A 16,167-nucleotide genomic window follows, 5' to 3' on the forward strand; every position below is an offset into this window, starting at 1 on the left:
TATTGCTTATTCTTTGTGAACGTTCTATAATGGTGAATAGTTTATAATGTCGTGCGATTCACTACTAAATTACTAATTTAATGTTTCTTGTTTTCAGATTAACATCCACACCAAGATGCCTCATACAGGTAAATAGAAATAACTATTTACAAGTTTATTTACAGTTTTAATGCATGCAAACACAATATTTTTGGAATTTAGAGACACAAAAGAAGATAAGACTTTATTAATTATATTTTAAAGTTTAATTATTAATGCACCTATAAATATTTTATTAAAAGTAATTTATAATACATTGGGAGGATAAGTTACGTCGTTTTCATGGAAATTCCCTAAGATTTTTCATAATAAATGACATCAAAATTATTCACGAAGGTTTAAATAAATTTTCGTATCTGTAGATTTTTTAATAGAACCTACAGTTGTATTTCTAATAGTTTGTGATAAGTTTGTTAGTAACATTTTTATATCAAAGTATATATATCTTAATATAAAATAAAAATATTTAAATATTTTCTGTTATCATTACCTCGGTATCAGTGTTTAGCATACAAATGAGAGTTATTAAATACAAGTAAAATACAAGAGTCGTTTACAAATTGTCACATAAGTGTCACTTAGATCTACTTAGATTCATCGATACCAAATCTTAACTGCGTTTTAAGTTGAAGCACACATTACACGCAATACGGATAGATTTCAACGAAGCATACATCTGGACAAAAGCTTCTCAAACTTTTGTTAGGTAGATCAATTGCAATGTGTTTTTTTTTTGTTTTGAGTAAATCCTGTGTATATTATGTGTTTATATAATATCTTATAATAACTTTTTGCAAATTCATAAAGTGTAAATGTGTTTTGATAGCTGGTATGGATTTTCTCAAGCTTAAAGATTTAAACTAAAACTTTGCTTGATAACTAACTTTTTTAACTTGATTTTTTTAATTTTTTTTATGCAACTTAGAATGGCCACACAAACTGACGGCGCCCCCGCCTGCGCTATCGGTATACACTGGCGGGGCACCAGTGAGGGATGATAGATGAACATGAAAGTAGGTTAGTTAGTCATCGTAACGAATGAAACAAGTATTAATCACGATAGTTTCCAGAGCGAACTGCGTGGATGTCGACCTGACAGGGCTTGCTAGCAATGGGGTCATCAGTCCCCATTACTAACAATCCCTTTCCCCCCACTCGACAAAAAATAATAATTCACAATCTGTTACAATAAAAGGACATAGTGGTCGGGTAATATCGAGTAGTATAAGAAAAGGAATATAAAATCAGCAAATTATCATTTGCTGATTAGGCAATTCCGAAAATTTGTGACGTTAGTGAAAGCAATTAATATAAATATACAAGCATTTATAACACATTACTAAATATATATCCCATATCATGGGCGAAACAGTATACTCCGTTATGTCCATGGTACTGCTCATGTCTACAGGCGACAGTTACCACTTTCCATCAGGTGGACTGTCATCTTGTTTGCCATTCTAAGTTGTATAAAAAAATATATAAGAGAAGTAACAAGTCGCTTATTAGAATTAAAAACTGGGTCAACAGATTTGACTTCAATCTTAGTTTTTCTCATTGGCACCTTGTCTTATTTGTATTTTCGTCTCCTAAAAAACCGTATTCAATATTGACTACTTTGGGAATCACTGATCTTGAATTTACGGTAGGTATGCCTTATCTAATACATTAAACATGTAACCCAAGTAGCTATCCGTTTATACGGCACAGATCTTAATTAACTTAAACTGTTCACATTAAAGCTGAGAAGCCGGCAGGACGGTATCGAGTGGGTTGGAATTTACCTCACGCATCGAAATCATAAGCGTTTCAAAGAATGCTCAACGCGTCACAGAATAAAAAATACGGTGCTACTGTGTATCGTTGATTACGCATTTATATACGGGACTTCAAAAGGCAGTTTCTCAATTCAATGTTGCCAAGTTTTTTGGAAGTATCAATATATATTTATTTAATGAATTAGATGAGATTTACAGTTTACTTATATGCTTATTTAGGAAAGTATCAGTACAACAATAAATATAATAATAGATATAAAATGTAGGAAAATAAATAATAAATGAACATGAAGCAATACATAGTAACGTGATACACATAATAATATTAAAAATATATATTTTTATCTAGCTAGACATAAATACTCGACGATACTGGCTTATAGCACTGTAGAGTAGTCTGAAGAGAGAGGAGAGCTTGTTTGGCCAACTCTGTTCTTCTTATAAATTAATTAACCATTAATCAAAATGCTCGCACGTAACTACTGGGCCCTCCTATAGATATTTTTGCCAGTTTAATATAAATTATATCAATATCTGCACCAATTCCTATTAGAAGAATGTTCTCAATTGAACTAAATTAAATTTGTGACTACGTTACGTGATTACTTACCAATTCCTAGCCGTTTTTTATAATCGATGGTGTTTATTTCCGTTTTGATTTAATTTTCATTTTGTGTTAATAACTAGAAGTTTTTAACTTTTTGTACGAAGCAAAAAAAACTGTTTGTTTCGAAGCAAAATCATCTTGTTTGTAAATAGGTATACATTATTTTTTATTTTACTAACCAACTTGTTTTAATTCTCCTCTATCATCCCCTACTGCTATATCAATATAAATTAATATCCAAACTCGAGCCAATTTGGTAAAGTTCGTCGACTTAATCGATACTATCAAGAATGAAACCCAAGACCTTGCATCGTAAGCACGGATGCAACGTCGAGGTCGTCATATTATTTTATAATTTTAATTTATAGTGAATACGTTAAACTGTGTCTTCTTAGACACGTATAATCGACTAAGCGATTCGATTCACGTCATTAGTATGTGCCAAGGTCCCAACAAACATTCACAGTAATTAAGAAAATCGAGGGACGAATCTTGCATCGAGATAATATCGGATCCGTATCGAGCCGGCCCACCCGCGTCAGGCTCACTCATTATCTAATACATTATACATGCTCAACTTACATTAGTTTCTTATTAACATCTCCTCACATTGAATTACCTTATTAAAAACTTGCTCTTATTTTTTTAGAGTTCCTCACCTCAGGTACGACTTGTACTACAAAACTATGAATGTTAAATTTATTTGATATACATATGTCAAATTTCAAGATTTTTTCTACCATAATAATTTGTTTCAAATAAGAATTTATAATAATACAATATTATTTATAATACTTGGGAGAACAAACTTTATAATTTAATATTTTCGTATAAAAAAAAAAAAACAGTCACGATAGTGAAATTTTTCAACATAAAAAAAATAATCAAAATTATTTTAAAATTAACAAAGATACTGCGTAGGGTATGAGTACATATGAAATACAATTGCATTGGAAACCTTTTATCAAGTCGGTATAAATGTATACGAATAGAAAAAATACAAAAAGAAATAAATAATATTTTTATACTACAAATATATTTTACTTCTGAAGACTTCGAATAATTTGTTTTTTAGCAAAACTAAATTTTAAATTAGTTCTGTTTTTTTCATGTACTGAAATTTTTTTAATTATCAAATATATTAGAACCCTCAGTACAAATATGGTTCGTACTTGTCTATTATTTAACTGCTCTCTCGATTGGCTACTCTACGCCGGCAGCTATAAGAGTTAAACGTCAATTGAAAAACAAAAAAAGATTTTAATAAGCCGCAATAAAATTTCATAATATCTGGCAATAATTTTGTAAATGTGATGATATCAGAGCATAAAAGAAATATTTGATCGTTACGATATACTATGGAAACTTTCTGTGGGACTCACACGATGTTTCCGTGTTTTATACGGTGATGTCTATGTGATAAGCTTCTGTTTATGATGTGGGTTTGACAATTTTAAGGTTGTATTCGTGATGAGTTATGATAATTTAACTCATCACGAATCTAATCTATATAAATAAAAATTTAATGCTGTTCATTGGTGAAGGTACATTGGTAAATTATTTGAGAACTAGTCTACTGATTTGGCAATTATTTTTTTTATTTAAGCTAACTAAATTTTTTGGGTCGCCGTGTTGTCCCGGTATAGAATAGGTCACCTTCCTTTCTCATGGATGTTGTAAGAGGTGACTAAGGGTATATATTTATTTTTATTTATTTAACATTTTATTGCACCAATATATATATATATATATATATATATATATATATATATATATATATATATATATAACAACTTGTTAGCAAGGAAGGGCTTATCTCTAAAAGAGATCTCTTCCAGCCAACCCAGTGTAGTTAGAGAGAAAATTATTTGGGTAATCCAGTGCAGGAAAGGTACCGGTAAAAATAATGTAAATACAACAAACAGACACAAATTGTGATTAAATAAATAAGTAAATAGATAAATATATATACATATGTATAAGTATATTATATTTGTTTACATATCCATTAGGTTCTATTTAAACAGAATATCATCATTAACAACATATCAGTCTTTAACTAAGCTAAACGTAAGCCTTACCCTTGGGGGAGGAGCGGGGGGTTGTCAATAATTGCCACGCTTGGTAGGCGGATTGGCAACCGCAATTAGATTTTGGAGATGTTTTAAGTTTCACTCGACCATTAAGTTCCCTTAGTCGCCCCTTATGACGCCTCCTCCTCTTCCCCTTTATAGGGGAGGTCTTTGTTCAGTAGTGAATAGTTAATAGCTGATATGATGATGATTAGCATAATTATACGACACCTTAAGAGCAAAAAGGGAGGGAAACTTTGTACAAAAGTCGATTGCTTGAGTACCTCTGTGCCATTCGTGTTTCTAATGTGAAGCAGTTGTGTTTGCATAGCTGTGTTTCGGTTTGAAGGGTGGGATATGGCGTGAATTTACAGGATACAGAGAAATAACATCTGAGTCCTCAGGAATGGCAACGCATGGAGGGTATCATGGGCGAAACAGTATACTCTGTTATGTCCATGGTAATGCTCATGTCTATAGGCAACGGTTACCACTTTCCATCAGATGGGCCGTCAGCTTGTTTGCCATTCTAAGTTGTATCAAAAAAAAAACAAGAAATAATAAAAATAACCCATCAAAATCAATCAACAGTATAGTTCATAAAATCAACCAGCTCGTTCTACAACTATGGTACCGTTTTGTCATTTCATGTAAATTTATCACCAATTGACTGACTGCTATAGAGAAACACCCACGACATTTCGGATCAACTCCTCTAGCCGGGATCAGCTTAATGTTCGTTTAGGGGTTTTTTTATCGGCGACAAGTCGTCGCGGACGGTGAGTTTGACGCCAAATTAACTTATCGACTCGACTGGTTAGATAGCCGCCGCCCGGTGACGGTACGCTAACGTGGATATGACACGAAAAGCTACTTTTCCTGTTAGATAATGTATTTTATTACTTTTGTGTTCGTGTTAATTATTGCCACTATCATTGTATTCAAGTTATACTTGTATACAGAACAGCGGTGTTAGTTCAGTTAATTCATCGACCTTTGGAGAAGGGGGGGGGGCATGATGGTTAGTAATTGGATACCACGGCTATATTACTAGACGAAGTACTTACACGTATATTACCTATACATCACTTGATCGCCCTTGAAGACAATTCTTTATTGGACACATTACAAAAAAAGTTTTGGTACGAAATTTGGACTTAATGTAATACAGTATTCTCTCCCAACTAATTAATAATTGTAGATGAATTTGACAATATGTACTTCTTCTTGCTAACTTCACTTCAGTTAAATAAAATAGCGGTGCTAGTTTACAATGCTTGCAAGTGCTAGTTTGTAATTCCAAAGATCCCAAGATTGAATTCCAGCTAAAACATTAGAATTTTTCAAATTCAAATATTTCAGCTGGATATTCATGTATGGATTATTAGTAACTAGCTGTTTCCTGAGGCTTTACCCGCTTGCATTATTATATAAAATACCCTGTTTATGTTAATTTGGGATAAAACTAAACCATGTACCAAATTTTCATATTTATAATATTAATAGGATTAGTAAGATTGTCAATTGCTTCGTGGTTCATAGAATCCTTATAAGTCTTCCTAAATAAGTATAATGATTACGACAAATCAAATCTCTTATTAGACATTAGCTCGCCTTTGTACATTAGATTTAAAATTAATTTTTATTATCATTATGTTTGTGTATAATAAAGAATAAAGAGTCATAATTTAAGATACATTATGTAATAATAATATTTGTACACCCTATCATGGTAAAACATAGCGTTCTACATATTCTACGACATCAAATTTATAACTGTACCTGTGTTTATGTAAATTACAATTTTTTAGCTTAATTGACTTTACGTGATATTGTTACTGAAAAATTTAAAGTTAAATCCAATATTTAAAGGTAAACTCATTTCGTATCCATAATATTCTTACATTGCGTGTAATATCGTTCGGTCTATATCAAATGAATTTAAAACATCACATTCGATTTTCTAGTTCGATGTTTACAACTGTGTTACAATTTTATATCGTAAACTTTTATTTCTATTTATTGTTATTTAATATACTAAAGAATAATTCGATACTGTTTTTAAAGTTCATGGCTCGATGGAAAGAGAATAAATATATAGAAATATTTAAAACATAAATTGTATATCTATGTGTAGGTTATTGATTTGTATGTAAATGTTGAATTGGCATTTTAAAATGTTTCCAAAGAGGTTCAAGCTTAGGCAAGTCTAATTAAAAATTATATATTCATGTTGTTGCCTATATTGCAACCATGGATTTAGTATAATTAATACATTATACTATAGGCGGTAGTCACTTATCGTTAGTTGAGTTACATGCCCGTTTTCCCTTTGTGTTTTGTAACACAACATACAAAAATTCTAAAAAATATTATTTTTAATTTTAATGCTTTTTTCAAGGCACATTATATTTGTTTTCATAAATATTTCTTATATATAGACATCTAGTAAAATTATATATATGCATTGTATATGGATAAATAAATACATATATATATCAATTGCGCTTCATTCTTACTTATATAAATTAAATCTTTAAACTCATATAAATTAAAAAGAAAAATAATTTAATATTAAATTATTTATTAATATTGAGTTAAAGAAAAGTAAATTACAGCACGTAAAAAATCATTAATTTTATTTTTTCTTATAGGTTTTTATTGATTAATAATAATGTATAAAGAAAGAAGTTAATACAAATAATAGCTGAAAAGAAGCAGAAAAAACCACATATGCCTTCGACCTGGACTTCTTACCTTCAAATTCTGAACTAGTTAGTACCTATCAATTTTAGATCAAAATCTAATATATAAAATTCTCGTGTCGCGGTGTTTGTTACCGAACTCCTCCGAAACGTTTTACCGATTTTTATGAAATTTTGTGTGCATATTGGGTAGACCTGAGAGTCGGCCAACATCTATTTTTTATACCCCTCAATGATAAGGGTGACCCACCCCTAAATATATTTTTTTTATTTTTTGACGTTTTTTTAAATTTTATTAAAAATACATACAAATTCAAATTTTCATGCTTTAAAGATCAACTCCTGTTTTTTAATCGCAATTTTTATATGCCGCAATAGGGTTGCAAGATGACAATCGAATATAATAATTGTAGTACAATAAATTTTCGTGTATAGTTCTAGAAATAATGTATATGGTAAAACAACGTTTGCCGAATCAGCTAGTTATCATATAAAAATAACAGGTAACGAACAAGTGAACAGTTTCATATAAATATAAGAGGAAACTAAGAAGACCCATGCCGAATAAGAAAACTAATAGGAAAAACACATTTAATTTTTGATCTCAGGAGTCATAAAGGGACACCACATCTGCTCTATTTTGCGGCATTCCTCAGGCAGCTGGTTCTCTGGTAGTTCATGTGGTTTGAGTAATTTCAGTGCTCTAGGCTTGGAGAACTTCAGGTCAGAATAGTCCACGCTATGTTTCTTCCATACCACCGCGTAACCAGACCCTACGACATTTAGTTTGAGTTACCTTAATCTTATTCGAATTGATAAAAACAGTAGAAACAAGACTTAGAAGGTGCGAGTTTAAACCACACCCGCTCTGAAGTTTCTCAATCTTATTGGAACAATAATTATTATAAAAATAATTTTCATATTTTTAAAATATTTCTACAGTAATATTTATTTCATCTGTGTGGACCCAGCATAGAATAGATTACTCCTTTCAATCCTGTGGGTGTCGTAAGAGCCGACTAAGGGAGGGCGAGGATGGGCAGCAGCGTTTCTCTTAAAACATCCCTGAAACCTGACTGCGGTTGCCAATCCGCCTGCCAAGTATGGCAAATACTGGAAAAATCCCCCCAAGGGGAGGTTTTTGTTCAACAGTGGACAGTTAAAGGCTGATATGATGATGACGAATGTTTATTTTATTTAACCTTTAGCGGTCACATTTCAGTTCTTTAGCAGTGTTCACACGGGGGCACTTTTTCACCTCAGTAAAAAAAATCAACCTGCATGTCGAATATGAAATATTAGGTAGTTTTTGCGTAGAAAAGTAACAAACATCTATCCATCCATCTATACAGACTTCCGCATTTATAATTTTAATAGTATTAATTACTATTGTGAATGACAATAATAGTAAAGAACATTTTTACAGAAAAAAATATAATAATATTTTATGCTACAAAAATGTCAATCTAGCATACGACCTACCAGATGGTATGCGGTACCGTGTAGCTTATGAACGTTTGTGACACCGAAATTGTAGTGAGATTAACTAACAATTAAATCTTCCTATTAGTTATAATAGCCAATGTAGTGTTTTTTCTGTGAATACAAATATATAAAAAAATAACTTATATAATTATGATACATAATTAAGATTTGTGTTCCACAAAAAAAAAACCGACTTCAATTGTAGGAAAACTAGTTATTTTGATTTTAAAATTAAATTAATAAATCGACTTTGATAAAATTTCTAAATGGGATCAATCTGTAAGTATCTATACCCTTTCAGATATAAAAGATATTTCTAAATCGGTTTACAACTGACGAAGATATGAAGTAACAAACAAAAAAAAAAAAATTTTCTCCTTCGTTTTGAAATCGATTCAAAATTAGGACTGGACCAACGTAGTAATTGAATAAACCACGTCAGTTTAATAACAGCAAGTAGGCGTATAATGCAAAATACATACAAAATCACAGTCGAAATGAAAATCTCTTTGAAAGTTTGTTAAAAATTTCCAATCATATGTTAACACGAATGAATTGAACAGCGTCAACGCAGACATATGAAGGTTTACAGAGCAGAAGAGAATTTATTCTCGAAAAATATTTGTTGAGAAATAAAAAAAAAAAAATATCAAACACCATTTTCTTTTTAAGCAACTTTCAAAAGGATGTTCACAGTTCGTCCCTAATACTCGTATTTTTATGAGCCTTGTTATGTGTTAACGAAGCGTGCATTATAATCATAAACACAAATTTCGATAGACAATGATCCGTGAAGTCAGGGCTATTCAAAATTTATTATGATTCCACTAATCTTACGCCTATCCTATTAATTCCTATTGTTCACCAGCGTATATGCATGCTGCTTTAAAGGGAGGTGAGATATAATTGTAAATTAGACATTGTTTTCAACAAGACTTCAAAAAGAAGGAGGTTATCAATTTGGATATATTTTGTTTTGTTTATTTCATAACTCCGTCAGTTGTAAACCGACTTGGAAAATTCCTTTTTTATATGAATGGATATACTTACAGATTGATCCCATTAAAATTTTATCAAAATCGGTACAGTAACTTAATTTTTAAATTAAAATGACTAGTTTATATATTTATAATTTGCTACAGATGAAGCAGTTTTTTTTTTTGTTAAACAAAATGTTATTATTATTTATGCATATGGGATGGTATATCGGTGAGGGATGAAGTCATATTATTTGGTCTATCGTGGTGAAATCACTAGGAATTAACCATGATAATGATGAGCTGATATGTATTGGTAGAAATGGGGCTGGTAATCCCCATTGTTAGCAATCGCCCTACAAGAGTGAACTAGATACTAACGGGGGGATAGACCCTATTACTGGCTATATAACTTATCAGGTCAACTTTCACGCGGTTTCCCCTGGAAACCGTCGTGGTTAAATCTTGTAAATGTTACAATGGGATAAATGATCTGCTTTCATCTTTGTCACCGTTGTCATCTCTCACTGGTTCTGTGCGCAGGCGGGGTTACCATTTCATTTTTATTTATTAAAAAAATTGACTAGATATCAAGGGTGACTTAAGATTTCATATTAACAATGCACCAGTGATGCCAACAGTGATATTATTGTAATAATAATATTGCTAGCTTTCGTGGATAGATAGATAGATACTCTTTATTGTTTCCTCCAAAAGATTACAATAGTAAACTTATTATAAATATAAATAATTACAAGAAATAATCACAATGAGAAAACAATGGGCGACCTTATCGCTAAGAGCGATCTCTTCCAGGCAACCTTTGAATGGAGAGGAGTAATTATAAACAAATTGGTGGGAGGCACGATGAAAAATTTTGTTAGTTCTAAATATGGGAGATGAGATACATATAATAATATAAATATATCCCCTACTCATTATTATATATGTATATATATATATATATATATATATATATATATATATATATATATATATATAGATATATATATATATATACACATGGATTCACTTACTATTTAGTTATGAAGGCAGCCTAGAAACTTGACATCAGAGAGTCTCTCACGCGAGTAGTAAAATAATCGCTTACCATCAGGCAGTCCGTAAGCTTGATTGCCACTCTCATATTAAGAGATACACTAACTATTGTAATTATTAATGATATCGGGTCGGAATGTGCCGACTGTGTAGAACCTGAGTTTTTTCACTGCATCAGCGTAGTCGTGGCACCGGCAGCGGTCCATTTTGTGAAGAAGTGGAGTCAATTCGGGCGGATAATATATTTTGTGAACATATATGTTCTCGCTATTGTCAAAGTTGGATGTTGACTTACGTAAATAGATTTCTTTTTTCATTTCAATAGCCTTTATTCATTTCATACCAAAAAGGTCAAACGTTATATTAATATTAGTCATTATAAAATTTGTATGAGACAATTTTACTCCTACTGTAATCTTTCTTCCATATACCATAATGCAGTCGGAAGCATTTCTCAATTCTATTATATATAATTTCATATTTTTGTTAAAATGACTTTAATTATAATAAAATTAATATGTGATCAATATAAGAGTAGAAAATTGGTGATAACAGTGTGTACTAGTACAGTACAGTAAAGAAGTGCAGGAGAATTGTGAATTTCATTCTTTGCCTCTAATAATACACTAATGTATAGAATACTTTATTATGAAGTGTATTTTTGAGTCGTAAATATAATGGTAATATTGTCTAATTAAAGTACAAAAACAAGTCTTAAAGTGAACTACTCGAAAAGTTAAAATTTCCGTAACGAAAAATCGCATAAAAGCAAACAATAAAAACGGATTAAATTTTAATCAAGTTTAGGTTAGTAGCGAGAGGTGGTAAGGGCTGTAGTATACATAGAGAAATGAAATAGAAATAATGTTAAATCGGTGTCAAATATAAGGCATTGTCTTTTTGACATGTATTCGATGTGATCAAGTTACCATGCTGATAACAGTATTGAATACGTATTCTCTTATTAATATTATTATAGATTATAGGATAGTCTGCCAACTATAGGTAGGTACTACCTTCAATCAAACTGTTTAAATTACTCTTTTCCATCCAAAAGATGCATGGAAGAAATTGCTCTTAGCAATAAGACCAGCCAGTCCATTGTTTTCTTAGTGTAATATTTGCTTGTAATTGTTTGTATTTATAATAAGTTTGCTATTGTAATTTTATGGAGGAAACAGTAAAGTGTATCTATCTATCTCTTACAATAGATATTGTTACCGTCTTATCTGAATACTGTCGCTTCTTCCCACTTTCAGTGTGTCAAAGGCTTAACACTGCTCCCGCGCATCCTACACACGGACACATATCAGTGCGGCGGCGTTATAAAATCAGTCACAAGTTGTAAAATACGCAATAACTTGCACGATATACGGGCGATATTCGCGGACAACAACAACAACGAAAAAAAAAATTAAACAACTTTTTACGGCTACCCGATTGTAAAACTGGAAGCGTATTAGCGATATGGGCATCTGAGACGCGTGCAATCCGTATTTTTAAGACCGTTCCTCGAATGTTATATCATAAAATGTAAACATATGCCCAGTAGGTACGTGTGCAGTGAATATGGGAAGTAATACGGCAACAATGTCTTAGAATATTGTTAGAGAATCATTACGTTTCATTGCTATTTACATAGAGATTTCTATCATCATAAATATGGCGTCCCATCATGATGGCGATGTTTCGAATAATGAGTTGATTAGTGGGCCTTATTTTATTATACTTCGCATAGGTAGATAGAATTTTTGCAAATAATATATAGAAAAGTATATATATATATATATATAAATATATATATAATAAAGGATGAGTGGTTTTAAATTTATTCATTACAATAACAAACAATAAATTGGGTTGTAACTGTGATACTTTTTATTTCTATGAGACATTCCAAGGGTAACTGTTATATCTTTTATGAGTCCTTTTAAACCCGCTATTGTACTCATTATTGTCTTAAGAATCCTGTATCCTATAATTTAATACTTTACTGTACAATAAACTGTTACAAATAACAAACAAATTATCCTCTTTTTTATGTTACTTAGAATAACAAACAAGCTGATGGCCCATCTGGTGAAAAGTGGTAACTGTCGCCTATAGACTTGAGCAGTACCGTAGACATAACGAGTATACTGTTTCGCCCATGATACCCCTTTTGCGTTGATAATAATGCATTGCCATTTCTAAGGACTCAGATGTTATTTCTCTGTATCCTGTAAATTTAATGTCATATACTACCCTTCAAAACGAAACACAGCCATGCAAACACAACTGCTTCACAGTGGAAATACGATTGGAATAATAAATGATGGAACACGATGGAGTAATAAATAATCAAAATAATTATATTCCTCTATCTAAGAAACTATTCCATGGTAATGGAAACTAAACCATGTGAACAATAGCTGAGGTATAACCCAGACCACTCAGACTTAGTAGTCGTAGTAAAGTTCGTTTCCTAAATTGGTTCAACCGAGAATTAAACCTAGTACCCAAAGCAATGTGTTTACTGCTGTTCCCTGTTAAAATTTCTTCTAGATTATCACAAATTTCTAGATAGAATGAATATTATTTAGGTATATTTGGTTTTAAATATTATTCCCGAGAAAGCTTCTACATAGCTTTAGACTTTCTTGGTAAAACTATTTGCTTAGAATCCAAATTAGACTTGTGGTTGCTGTGCATCTAATAAAGCACGTGATTAAATACTTGTTTGAAATCCACTTAACCCAAGATCAGTCTATGCGATGATCTGTCGATTAAACCGATTCCCAGAACTGCCACTTATACGCCTGTACGATACGATCCAACTGCGTCAGGCATCACAACTTAGATCGCGCCTTCTCAAGGCTGACTTAATGACATTCCTACATCAATAAACGATAATAAAACTTCAATTATAGTACATAAAGTCCATTTCCGTTTAGCGAACCACCGGTCATTACTGCAAGCGGTCTGAAAGAGGAATCGTAAAGCAAGGAAAGTAATTTGCATCCGCTGGAATCAGCGGCGGTTTTGTGCGACAATAGCCGTGAAATCGCGTAGTGGCGGGAGCGGTGCCATCGGCTCTAAAGGAAAAGTCATAAACACAAATTGCTACGAACAAATTAGAACGCTAATTTTATGACATTAAGGTAATAAATCGCTCGGCGTTTGGCGATTGTTTTATTACTATATAACAGCGTTAACGGTAGCCGTTAAAACATGCGTAGGATTCTAAAATCTTAAAAAAAAGGAATCTGTACTGGGGTCAATTCTGAAACGCCATTTCTTTAAACCTATCTTTAAAATTAAAATTTTAATTTGATATCATAGCGAAATCTTAATTGTATAGACCGATATGAACTAATTTTCTAATAGTTTTAAGTCAAAATTATTGCAATTATAGTTTATGGTGTTCCATAAATGAAATACCGTTTGGTTCTGGTATAGAATAGGACACCCTTTCCTTTCCCGTGAGTGTCGTAAGAGACGGCTAAGGGAGCTTATGATAGAGGGGTGAGCAGCAGTGTCCCTCTTAAAACATCACCAAAAGCCAAACTGCGGTTGCAGGCCCACCTGCCAAGTGTGGTAACTATTTGTATTGGAAAATGTTTGGACTTATAATTGTAATATAATGTAGACTTAAAACCATTTTAACATTTGCATACCTCTGCGGGGTGCTGCATATTATGTGCCTGTATATGTATGTAACGTCTTATTGTACCATGTAGCAAGCGAATAAATTTGATTTGATTTGATTTGATTTGATTTGGCAAAATTCCCCTTATGGGAGAGGTTATGTTCAGCAGTGTACAGTTAACGGTTGACACAACTCTCTCCCTCTTCTTATTTCCTTCTCTTATTATGTCTTTAAAGTTCTCCTGTAACCTTAATATCTCATTAGTCCCTTTAATTGTATTCGTAAACAATAAATTCAGGCGCATATCTTAAAGATCTTTAAAAAAGCTACTTATTTTTTCTTTATAATTGGCGGCACCGATGGGCGGCCAGGTAGGGAAATATTATGGGAATTTGGCAATCAAATAAATATTAGCTCTAAGTGGGACAGGTGGAAGGGGACCGTTGCTGCAAAATAACTCAACCTGTGACGTTTCTTTTGTTCGAAATTAAGACAAACATACATCATAATGATAATCAGATAGAGAATGAAATTTCGAAAGCGTAAATAAAGGAAAATACACATTGGAATAATTTTTAAGTAAATTGGAAGTTTATAAAAATTTCAATATTTAATGATTAATAATTTTTGTATATAAATATGTGATGGACTTTTTTATATGATACTTAGATTGACAAATAAGCTGATGCTACCTTGATAGAAAGTGGTAACCGTCGCCTATACATATAAACTGCACTATGTATATTACAAAGTACACTTTGATGCCCATAGTGCTGTTCATGCGTTGCTATTCCTGAGAACTGTGGTATTATACCTCCGTTCCCAGTTTTACAAAAATCTGTCTGTAAAATAAATTTTGATCAGTTTTAGTTTAATGTTAAAGATGTCATAATTAAAATGAATCTATGATGTCCTATTCCTTTTTTAAATTATCAAATTGTTTAGTGAGAAATAGCGTGATCAGAGAGAAATGACTGAAAAGGGATGTAGTACTAGACATGGACTATAGTAGTATAGTATCTGTGGTATGGGTAATATAGATACCGATCCGATATCTATATATAAGATTATTTTGGGCATTGCTGGCGGAAATAACTTATCACCCATTTAGATATTGCTCATATTGTCGGATATCGATTTTCAAATATGTTAAAAACCATTTATCCAATATTATTTTTTAAATATCAGACTTTTAACATATTCCTTATTGGACCAGTATATAGATATTATTAAGATATATGCATACTGCTATATATGAACTACCTCTAATAGTGACAAAGATTAAAAAAGAAAACATTGCGATGGTTTGGCTATTTAGATAGGGTGGATTAAAGAACAATTATGAAAGAAATGTATCGTTCACGAATAAATGAAGATAGATATCTACATCCACCTTAGATAGACGTATGTGGACCAAATAGGTAACATGCTGAAAAAGGGATAAATTAAAAGTACACGAACCAGTGAGCGTGTATAAATAGATTGATGCATATGGAGGTAGCGAAAGGAGAACATACATGTATTTGAATCGTGAATTTGGCGTCCATTGTCTATTGTTCCTATTCCGATGGGAGACAGGCGTGACGGATACGTATGTACGTTCGTAAATAAAAAAGAAGGTACACATTATGAAAATTCTAAATATAGTATTATCCTGGAACATAAGTGAATATTAAATGTGTAAAAAATAAACAGTTACCAGTAAATTATAACATACGTCTAAAGGTCTGTAATTGGCGATTTTCTGTCAACGTCAAGTAACATGTTTCTAAGACTTGATCCAGTATGATAAACTTTTTAACGGTTAATTGGTAGGT

The 16,167-nt window shown here is 31.9% G+C and overlaps 1 protein-coding gene across 1 annotated transcript in view; it reads left to right on the top strand.

The window, feature by feature from the left end:
* Positions 1-16,167, top strand: part of LOC113513142 (paired box protein Pax-9) — a 79,263-nt gene that overhangs the window by 34,865 nt on the left and 28,231 nt on the right. Inside the window, exon 2 of the mRNA XM_052895056.1 lies at positions 98-128. Coding sequence (XP_052751016.1) covers positions 116-128 — 13 coding nt within the window. The 5' untranslated portion in view covers positions 98-115. The remainder of the gene's footprint in view (positions 1-97; positions 129-16,167) is intronic.

Source organism: Galleria mellonella, unplaced genomic scaffold, assembly GCF_026898425.1.
Source record: "Galleria mellonella isolate WM207_F2 unplaced genomic scaffold, CSIRO_AGI_GalMel_v1 utg264, whole genome shotgun sequence".
Taxonomy (NCBI): Eukaryota; Metazoa; Arthropoda; class Insecta; order Lepidoptera; family Pyralidae; genus Galleria; species Galleria mellonella.